Source organism: Coccinella septempunctata, chromosome 2 (genome assembly GCF_907165205.1).
Source record: "Coccinella septempunctata chromosome 2, icCocSept1.1, whole genome shotgun sequence".
Classification (NCBI taxonomy): Eukaryota; Metazoa; Arthropoda; class Insecta; order Coleoptera; family Coccinellidae; genus Coccinella; species Coccinella septempunctata.
The window spans coordinates 34,673,625-34,685,361 of record NC_058190.1 but is presented as its reverse complement, the minus strand read 5'-3'; the positions used below and the strand labels follow the sequence as shown (position 1 = coordinate 34,685,361).

Below are 11,737 nucleotides of genomic sequence, written 5' to 3'. Positions count from 1 at the left end.
TGCTACTTCAAATTACAATTTTTAGTTTTTAGTTTAGGGAAGCATCGCCATTCGCGACAAGAATCCATCCTCTAGGAGCGAAAACGAAAACGCATCAGGATTTGCAAAATAAACATTAAAGCAGCCCCTTCCTGATTCGTTGGGGCCTAAGTCAAGGCCAAGGTTCTACTCTATAATCTGTGGTCAAGGCGTTGATTGAAGTATTCAATCAACGGTCAAGGGTAATCACAGATAACAGAGGAAAATGCGCATAAGCTTACTGCCTTCCATTACCCAACAAGTGACAAGAAACAGAAAATGGCTTGCATCATACTCGCCGTTATAAAAATGACCTTTTTCAGGCAAACCGGTCTCTTTGGCACTTGGTCAGTAGTAGCGACAAGTGAGCGGTTCTTTAGCGGGATGGGCTTCTTCCTTTTTCAGAAAATCAAATTGGTACTCACAATCGCAATAAATCAAGAAAAATAGGTGCTTTGAGTCCGGCTACTTCAAATAGACGAAACATCGTTGGCCGTAGATTTACGAGGGTCATTAAATATTGTCGGTATACAGGGTGTTTCAAGAAAGGTGACCCCGTCTCTAGGATAGAAAACAAAATAAATGGGGTTTGTACCTATTGGTTTTATCGGTGGGGTCTCATTTATGCGACAAAATATTTAATTCATAAAATGCATCCTTAATGATAATAATAATTAATAACTTTATCATTACTTTATACCAGCATCAGTTAGGTATTACTCCATAATTTTCAAATCAAAATATTTAGAAAACGGTACTCAGTATCGAGTTTTACCTTTCTGGTGTAAAATTGAATGAAGTTCACTTGAAATTTCCAGATAAAGGTTGTTATGAATAAAGCAATCTTCGATAATTAATTCAATGATAAAAAATACAAATTTAGCTATTTTTAGTGGAACACACTTTATTTCAAACGACATTGGTGTAGAACTTAAAAAGACAAAATCGAATATGCTTTTCAGGTTCCATCTTTATACAGGGTGTTCCTAAATGGAACGTACAAACGAAAAGGGGAGATTCCTTAAGTGAGTTTAAGAAAAAAAAGTCCCATAAACATGATGTCGCAAACGTTTCGTTTTCGAGATACGGAGTGTTGAAGTTTGAATTTTTTTCAAGTTTTTTTTTCATAGTATCTACACTTCACAAGATATTCAACTGAAATTGGGCATAGATATTACATTTTGGAGTTCTCACCACGTGACATAGCAATTTCGATAGAAGATCTACAGAGTGATATTTTTTCTGGAACACTGCCACCTGTTCTTCTGCAGAACTTTTTTTTGGTGAGCAACTGTTAATTTTAAAAAATGTAAAAAGAAGCTTTGTGCTTATACTAAACTTTTCGGTCTCTTGTAGTTTTGTCGTATCTACCAACGATTTCGAGAAAAAAAAAACTTCAACACTCTGTATCTCGAAAACGAAACGTTTGCGACCCCATATTTATGGGACTTTTTTCTTAAACTCACTTAAGGAATCTCCCCTTTTCGTTTGTACTTTCAATTTAGGAACACCCTGTATAGTTTGATGGGTGTCAGATTGTCAGTTTCGGATTTGTTGATCATTTTCAGAAAAGAATGATTCACCATTTGAAATGCTATATGTAATCTTCCTTACAGCTGATAAATTGTTTCTTCCCACAAATTTTAGGAATTTTTAACTTTGTGTTCTTTATGAAATTCATATAGTTTTATCTTTCATTTTAAATGGACACCCTATATGAAATGGATTCTTAAGAAAGTCCTGTAGATGCGGAATCTAGTCAAACATTGTCACGGACGTAATACTTAAATCTAGGTTTTTCTATCCGTTCAATGACTTTTATACAGAGTGATTTTTGTTTCTTAGTAACAAGAAGCATAAACCAAAAAATCGAAAAATGAATTGTGAATATCAACTCTGGAAAGTACCTATATTACAAATGAACAAAGCAAAGCTGAACGCTTTTTACAAGAATCATTAAAAGAATAAAAGACCTACCTTTATGCCTGTGGCCTGTGATTATATGCTGGGACTGGGCACTCAAAGAGCTCTCCTTGCCATTTTATATAGAGTGTACCATTAAAAAAACAGAGAATGCTATGAATTTTTGAAATGTGGAAACACTTCAATAGAGCTTTTAAACTCAAGCTAGATTTTCCTAAAGTTTTTTGGCGGTAATTCGATAGCTACAGCATTCCAAATGTTTTTTGAAAGTGTTCAATGAATGATAAATCCGAAACAGACAATCTGGGACTATGACAGTGTATACAGAGTGGGCCATTGAAAACGAAACAGCGGAAGAAAAGAATTATATAAAACCCGGATTTTTTATTCCAGGGGGACAACTCCCAAGATCAAATTTAAAACCGTTTCACTCCAACCCTTACTGTTACAACCCCAACCCTTATATGTTGAATGAAGATGGGGTTAGTGATACCTCATTTCAGAGGCCTTTCTATATTCTGAGTCCAGCATATTTAATTTTTTTTATTTAATCCCTTCGTTTTTGGGATATTCAAATTTATATTATGTATATATAGAATTGATCATTTCGTTAAATATGCGGTGAATCCATCAAATTTTCAGTAATTTATTCTATGATAAACGACGATAATCGTAAACTGACATGCATCAAAATATTATTATTATGTTCGTTCCTTGTATTGATAATTAAGGTAAAAATGGTTAACTCATTGCCTCAATAATATTGTTATTTTTCAAAAATATCCAGTGCGAGAATCGTAGGTACACCAGATTTATCATGGAAATTACAGAATAAATGAGTGGAAATTCGATTTATTTACACAGTATGATTGAAAAGAAAATCGACGTGGTCTAAAATTTGAATGTAATATTTCGAAAACCAAAAATTAAACATGCTGAACTCAAGGTACAAAGGCCTTCCAATTACATACCCTATCTTTCCTATTCAAGATTTAGGGGTTGGGGTTTTTACACTAATATAAGGATTGAAGCGATGCGGTTTGAAATTTGAATCTTAAAAGTTGTCTCCCTGAAATCAAAAATCGACGTGTTCGAGTGCTCTTATATACATAATTCAGTTCCGTCAACCTATCAGAGCCGCTATTTCGTTTTCAATGGCGCACTTTGTATATTCGATTCCCTATTTTCAAGCTCTACGGGTTAGGTGTATATATTTATATCTCTTTCTCTCAATTTTTCATATATTTTGTAGAAATACATTTTGTTTATGTTAGGACTTAAGTGGTGCAGCTGCAGCTGAGCAGCATATTTTTGGTATATTTTCTTCGGTTAGTCACACATCTCCTATATTGAAGAGTTGGTTCATCATTTTCAATAATCAATCTTTGGTATCAGGAAGTATAACCCTCTAAGATGTTCACATTTTGGATTTGAGAAAAGAAAATTTCAAAAATTATTAGAAATAATTAAGCGGTTTATTCGAAGAGAGAGAATATGTAGGTATCTGAGTTTTTGTAATTGAAGTAATGAAACATTGTGTAAAATTTACAAATTATTCTATTTGAAACAAGTTTTCAAAATTATAAAAACTGACACATTGATATGTTTCACAAAACATGAGAGTATAAAATATAAATATCATAACTCAACAAATTTTCCAAGAACGTTCAGTTTGAAAAAATACTTCTATGTTCTCTCTTCAAATCGAGGCCAATCCTTACCATGACCAAAATAATAATTCCAACTATCAAACAGCTCATCACTATAATTATTGTTCTTTCGAAAGATTCTCTCTCTTCTCTCCGTTCCTGGGAATTCAAATCTGAAAAAAACAACAGTATGCACTCAAAATTTCCAACAATTGTACAAATATTTATGTGAAAATTTTCAAAAACTGCTTTTCCCTTTAGGATTTGATATTTTTTGCATTAAACTCTCAGGATGTGGCATCAATATTAGAAATGTTTGCTGTCTTGATGTTTCTTTTTGTAATATTGCGCAGGTATTTCAGATTACTAGATTGTTTCCTCAAACTCTAACAAAAAATCTCGTATTTTCACGTAAAACGGTCTCTCTCGGAGCTCACAACAGGATTATACAATAGAACTCAGAATTATTAATACGGCGTAAGAACAGTATAATACAGCATGAATACTAAAGATAGACTAAATAAGAATACTAAAAACAGCATGTCCCTCATGTGCCAAAAATTGGCAAAATTCGCGTCTATGAAAATGTCGTGACTCTGACTTAGGCCTATCGGTACTAGCAAGTGAAACTCGGTAATCTCCGAATTAATACTGAAAATTAAGACGAAAAATAGATTTTTGCGTTTTTCTCCATGAATTAAAAAGTTGTTGTATTTGCAATTATGTATCTACAATTTTCATCTACAGAGTTTTTCTGTAAGAGATATAAGTAATTTAGCCGGAAATCGTTAAAATAATTTTCAACCCCCAAAAACCTATTCCTGTTCCGGAACTTTCACCGAGTTCTATTTATATATATTAAATCCAGTTGAATTTTTGAATACTGCTAATAATTTTTTTCCTCTCAATTATGTTTGGCCCTGGACATCTATATTGAGAAGAATAAAAATCGAAATAAGATCGAGAAAATTAGTTCTCCTGAAAATTCAAGAAAATATGCCTTTTGAGGCAATGGTTTTATGGCTATAATATAGCTATAAAAATGGGGTTCAAATTTGAAAAAAATTCATTTTCACGTTTTCGGAAGGCAACCTTGATAACGATTCAGTGACTTCCTGTGTCATGATTAGTAATTTTGCTTATTGAACAAAAACTTCATTCTCATTCCTAACTGAAGCCCAGAAATGACAATTTTTCAATGGAAATGGAAAAGTTTCATATTCCAGCGGACCTTCATTTTCAGATTTGTTTTCGTAAGTTCACATTGAAAAACAATTTTCTGGGAAAAATCGAAAATTTAAGATGCAAACGAAGCAGAATTTTATGAGGACTCAATTTTCATGATGGCTATCCATTCGAAAAACGAAAGTTTGTATCACTTCCGCTAAAACAGGAAGTAGGACCACGAATCTAAAAAAAAATTATAAGGAGTCATCTCTCTAGTCAAAGCTTAACATGGAAATCGCGAACGCGTGACACCCTGCATAGTTTCATGGGTCTAAGTAAGGTTATCCGTTTCGGATTTATTGACAATTTCCAGAAAAAATGTTTCCACATTCTAAATTCTCAAAGATGATGAGTGTAAAAGACGTCGAATTGCAGTTTCTGTTAAAAAATTTCAACAATATCTCTATCTATCAACGCATTTTAGGATTGCCAAAGTTAAAAAAAAAAATTTATTACCACATGGTATTCAAATGAGGTGCCCATTGAGAGCTTCTCAAGAACTGTAGGACTAAGGGAAAAAAATTTCAAGGACTCCCGAACTTTGTTTTCGGAATAATTAGATATCAGTAATCAGATCGTAAATATCATTCATTCTCGAGACACAGGGCGTTTCGCTATATACAGGGTGTCAGTAAACAAATGCGAAGGACTTAGGGAGATGATTCCTCGATGAAAATAAGCAGGGGTAGTTCCCATAATTTTTTTTCGACCTCCCTTCCAAGATACAGCCTTTGGAAGGCGATGACGAGTTGACAGTTTTAAATTTTTTTACGGGTTCTAAAAAACACTGAGTCATAAAACTATGCATGATGTTACTCACACAATTTTTTTAGATCTCATAACTTTATTATTAGGTGTTGAAAATAACAAGCCCTTATGATTTTCCTTCAAAAATTGTTTTCGTGAGATAGTTTTTCGAAAAATTAAAATCTCTTATGGTTTCCCATTCAATTCTAGAGAAAAAAGTCTGTTGCAAAATTTCGATACAGTCGATACTTTTCTCGGAATAAATGAAAACTTACAAGCAGTTCTGATCACTGTTCATTCCATCTCATCGTGTGTTCCATAGAATGACTACCTCCCGCTGAAATATAATAATAATACATTCATAAACTCTCTGCCTCATAGACCTTCGAATACTGCTTGGAAGTTTTTATTCAGTCCGAGATAAGTATCGACTGTACTGAAATTTTGCAAAAAAATTTTCCCCAGATTTGAATGGGAATCCATAAGAGAATTTTATTTTTCGAAAATCTATCCCACGAAAACAATTTTTGAAGGGAAATCATAAAGGGTTGTTATTTTCAACAATAATAAAGTTATGAGATCTAAAAAATTGTGTGAGTAACATCTACTTAGTGCTTTATATTATGTATAGTTTTTTGACTCGTCATCGCCTTCCAAAGGTATCTTGTATCTTGTAAGGGAGGTCGTTTTCGAAAAAAAATAGAGGAAATACCCCTGCTTATTTTCATCGAGGAATCATCTCCCTAAGTCCTTCGCATTTGTGCACTGACACCCTGTATATACCTTTATATATTTGTCCCTGTTCTCTAACTTAAATGCTCTTTCGAATTCGTCCTATGAATTTCTATCGAAGTTTCGATCCAATTTATGTTTTCTTCATGAAATTGAAACTTTCAGATATCAAATAATTTCTCTGTCTTATCTATATTGAAGAAGATGAGTTGATGACAGTTATATACATCAATACACACCAAATAAATGACAAATATTTATATATAAGGTATCCCATTTCAAGAATGATGTCGAAAAACTTAATAGATAGATATATTTGATCTGCTTTCTGATATCTTATTATTTCGAAAAAAGAAATCGGGATCCATGAAGTTGTTATAGTTCTCGAGATGTTGTCTGGGAGCATCAAATTTGGAACACCTGTACAGTAAACATTGTGAGAGATGATGAACCTAACATTCGGGAACCTTTGAAATTAACTATCGAAATTACTACCCTGTATGATATTCAAGCCGCCTCTTGCCCTAGGTCCATTTATCCTTTCTTTTTTCTTATTTTCGTTCGTAACGTCTCTAGCCCACGCATATATTCGTTGACGTCTCGGCATTCCAACTGTTCGATAATAGGTATGCTTCTTAAAATTAATCCTTGAACCTTTTATTCAACATGATACTTCGGTTTTTTATAGATTTAATTTATGTCCGTTATTCTCGAAGGAATTTTATTCCCGAGACATGTAGGTACATTATCTCAGGTCAGGGAGTACTTGACCCGACTGAGAAAGGGTTCATAGATGAAAACTGGTTATTTTAATTAATACGAATAGAGACTGAATTGTGGGAAATTTGTGGTCCTTTGTTGATTAAAAACGACACTTTTTCATTCGACTTTTCGAAATACTATAAGACGATAGGATATAGCTAATCCTTATGATGCGATGATATATGCCGAAAAAAATTACCGCGAATCCGCCAATAAAATACGAAATATGTAAGTATGCATTATTGCATTATATTCGTTATTGTTGGGATAAAATATGGAATCAAAAGTAAACGTACTTTAAATTAAATAATTGCCTTCAACGTTTCTTATTAATATATGTAGTCCTTTTTAATTTAAAGTACGTTTACTCTACTATCTCAGTTAATATGTCACTTAATTGATTTACAAAAACAATGAAATAGGCAAATATGAAGTATTCTTTATGGACATTCAGAATTCGGTACTAGGAAATGCTAACAAGCGTAAAGCTAAAAAAATAATGTAAACTAGTATTTTTTAAATGGAACACCCTGTATTTTATTTTCCTAATCGGTAGAGTTTTTTTTCTGATTTCAAATATACAGGGTGAGTCTTTGACTTGTACAAATATTTTAAGAGTAGATTCTTGAGGTCAAAAGAAACACTTTTCCTATACCATTTTTTTTATATATAGCCATTTTAACTTCTCATAATATGCTGTGCCACCCCTGGAAAACCAAATTCACCTTCTGAATAACTATCGTAAATGGATAACACCTGCTCACATATGTGGATCTTTTAAACAAAGGTGTATTCAGCCAAAGCACCCAATTTTTCAAATTTCACAGATACTTTTTAATTTTTGAACATCAAATTACTCGAAAACGGCGCATAATACTAGAAAATATGAAGAATATTTTCTTTTTATAAAAAGTGTTTCTTTTAACCTCAAGTTTATTTATAGTGTTAAAATAGTTATTGTAAGAGGCAAAGAATTATCCTGTATATTTGTACAGTTTTTGAAAGCCTTGTTATTTCAAATTCCTAAATACTAAGTTTAGTAGATATAATTTGAGAAAAAAGGAGAAATGAATCACTTTTTCTATTTATCACATATAAAGTTACACTTTTTGGAACTCATTAACGTTTTGAAACGTTCACCTTCGTGAAAATTCCTAAATACTAAGTTTAGTAGAAATAATTTAAAAAAGAAAACTAAATTTTTTTTCAAATACGATTATTCAAAATGTTAGGCAATATTTATGGCGTTATGTACAGGCTATGTACGACTATGTAAATATCGTAAGTGACGTAAGTGGTTTGAAAAATAGTGGTACTTGTACCATTTATGGTATACTACGAACTATATGTCTGAGTTAAAATTGTTTGGGTAGATAAAAATGAAAAATTGAAAAATCTATTCATATTTTCATTCTCAATTGAGACTGCCAGAATCAACTTGATGTCCGCCTACTAAGTAAATTTAAGCCCGATTCGTTAAGACTCACGCTACGTAGGACCTGTTGATTATACTTTTTCTCAGAAACCGTTTAAAGAAATTACAATTGTCCTTATTCGTTCAAAATGAATCAGGCTATGAAAAATTAATATATATGATATGAATGAGGAAGAGTTTCTTGCGAAATAAATTTTAGGGGTAACTTTTTTTCTATCCCTTGCAATTGCAAGAAACACCAGCAAATTTTTTTGTGTTGCCCTCTTGCTCTCATAGAATCTCTGCTCAATTTTATTTCTGTCAATTGACTGGTTTCTAAAAAAAAATTGCTTATGGCTATACTGGGTTTATGTAAACAAATGTGAAGAACATAGGGAGATGATTCCTCGATGAAAATAAGCAGGGGTGTTCCTATAAATTTTTTTCGAAATCGACCTCTCTTCCAAGATACACCCTTTGGAAAGCGATGACCAGTTGACAGTTTTTAATTTTTTTTACGGGTTCTAAAAAACACTGAGTCCTAAAACTATAAAGTACATAATATGAAGCACTGAGTAGATGTAACTCACACAATTTTTTTAGATCTTATAACTTTATTATTAGGGGTTGAAAATAACAACATGTATTTTAACGGGGGGTAGTAATTCTATGAACACACGATGAAATGGAATGAACAGTGATCAGAACTGCTTATAAGTTTTTATTTATTCTGAGAAAAGTAACGACTGTATCGAAATTTTGCAAGAGCCTTTTTTTTTCCAGAATTGAATGGGAAACCATAAGAGAATTATATTTTTCGAAAATCTATCCCACGAAAACAATTTTTGGAGGAAAATCATAAGGGGTTGTTATTTTCAACACCTAATAATAAAGTTATAAGTTATAGAGATCTAAAAAAACTGTGTGAGTAACATCTACTTAGTGCTTCATAGTATGTATAGTTTTATGAACCCGTAAAAAATTAAAAACTGTCAACTCGCCATCGCCTTCCAAAGGCTGTATCTTGGAAGGGAGGTCGATTTCGAAAATAATTTATAGGAACTACATCTGCTTATTTTCATCGAGAAATAATCTCCCTAAGTCCCCCGCATTTGTTTACAGATACCCAGGATACCCTTTATATTATTGAAACTGGGGTTGAATATTTTAGAAATACTCGTGGATAAATCACACTCAACACAGTTTGCAAGTCGCATTATGGCTTTATTTCTTGGATGATTTAGGTTATGCACCTAAAAAATAGACATAATAAGCTACTTGAATAATATAACTATGTATTATCATTCTCATATTGAAATTGAAAGTTTTATTGTTATACTGTTTATGTACCTATACTCTATGATGTTAATAAATTTTGTCTTTAGGGTTAACAAAATATATGTATTTAAATCATGGTACATTGGAAGACTCAAAAATACAAATAATTTTCGACCTCAACAAAAACTTATAAATTTCTGAACGAAAATTTTTGAAGGCAAGTATTTTTCGTTCGCATCAGACATTTTTCATCCATAAACCCTTGTAGCCCGCTGTGGGTACTATGATACAACAAAGAACGAGAACGGTAATTGTGTCATTTCAGTGAATCCACAATTTAAGAAAGACATAAACGCCTGTTATAATAACAACTGATGCCATTTTCTGTTATCAAATTAATTTTTTACGAAATTCGCACTTCGGCCAAAAACTGTCTAGATATCGTCTTGCCTGCTTGCTGGCTCGACTATAATAACTATTCTTACATACCCCAAGTTTTTCAAGAAATTTGGAGGGTGTCTCATTTTACCACCACTTATTGACTCTCTTTGTTTTGATTTTACATCATTTGGCTCTACTGTGTTTTGAATGGTTCTGATAACCCTGAAGTGCGCCCTTTTTTTCAATAAAAAACCAACAAATATGGGTATCTCTCATGCATTCAATAGATATAATTGAATTTCTCACCTAAAAACCCCGAATCTCGAATTACCTCACCATTTTGGCGAGGTATTTCATGAGCGTCAATGCTTATCACTAGTGGCTCAGTATCACTACGATTCTTTTCTTCACTTATATTCGGGGATGGGTCACAACCCTTAGCATTGATAGTAGCATTATCCATTATGAATCTTTTGAGCTGAAAAATTTGGAAATAATTTATAATGATTATGTCAAGTAATCCAGTGTTAAGAACTCATCCAGAATTTTTTCTTCACACGAGATTGTCGGATTCAGCAAATCAACACGAACTATTTATCTTTCAGATTTCGAACAAACTCAAATTTATATCTTCGTTTTATAAATAAATTTCAATAAAAAATTTTAAAAATTACCTCGTTTAATTAAGATACAAACACAGAAATTATGAGAGACAAAAACAATCAACACAACAAGGGAGTACGAATGTAAGAAAGAAAGAACATCATGATAATTAGCAGAATTCCAACGCGACGGTTCGATAAAGATAAGATAAATTATTGGCCTTTCAATTATTTATGAAAAAAAACTGTAGTTGGTTCTGAATAATAACAACATATCATAATTCATTTTGAATTTCGTTTCCATGGGTTAACTAATGTTTCGTTTTTCAAAATACTGAAAGCAAAAATTTATTTCCCTGGTGAGGAATAATATTTCATGATGTATGAATGATTATCAGAAACTTTACAAAATGTCACGATTTTTTTATTGAAGATTTTTCTACAAAAAAAATCATTCTAGATTGTAGACCACAAAAACCTCTAAAAAAAGTGTTGAAAATTAAAACTATCGCCAAAATTCCTATGTTAATTACCTAGTCGGCCAACCACGGCCGACCATACAGGGCGAGTCTTTGACTCTTACAAATATTTCAAACGTAGATTCTTGAGGTTAAAAGAAACACTTTTTCCTATACCATTTTTTCCGATTGGGCCCTGATAAAATTCAGTACACCTCTGTGGATCTTTTAGACAGAGTTGTATTCAGCCAAAGAACCCAATTTTTCAAATTTCACAAATTCTTTTCAATTTTTGTACATCATATTACTCGAAAACGGCGCAGTGTACGAGAAAATTTAAAGAATACTTATATTTTACAAAACGTTCAAATATTCATTAAATGGCGTTCGAATTAGTTCAAGAGTTGAGTGCTCTTATAGCATATACTGAAAGGGTTTTCTGAATTTTTGGTATTTTTATGGTACGTAATGGTCATAATGAGAAAACAAGAAGACGTGGTTGATATCTTGAATTCGAAAAAGATTAATCAAATAAATGAAAGAATT

General features: G+C 32.3%; 1 protein-coding gene across 1 annotated transcript; it reads right to left on the bottom strand.

The window, feature by feature from the left end:
• Nucleotides 1-3,480: 3,480 nt before the first annotated feature.
• On the bottom strand, nucleotides 3,481-10,967 carry LOC123307429. Its single transcript, XM_044889728.1, has 3 exons — nucleotides 10,806-10,967; nucleotides 10,438-10,609; nucleotides 3,481-3,763 (listed from the first exon to the last, which is right to left on the bottom strand). The coding sequence occupies exons 2-3, from the start codon at nucleotides 10,592-10,594 to the stop codon at nucleotides 3,609-3,611; spliced, it is 312 nt and encodes a 103-aa protein (XP_044745663.1). The 5' UTR covers nucleotides 10,595-10,609; nucleotides 10,806-10,967; the 3' UTR covers nucleotides 3,481-3,608.
• Nucleotides 10,968-11,737: the final 770 nt, after the last annotated feature.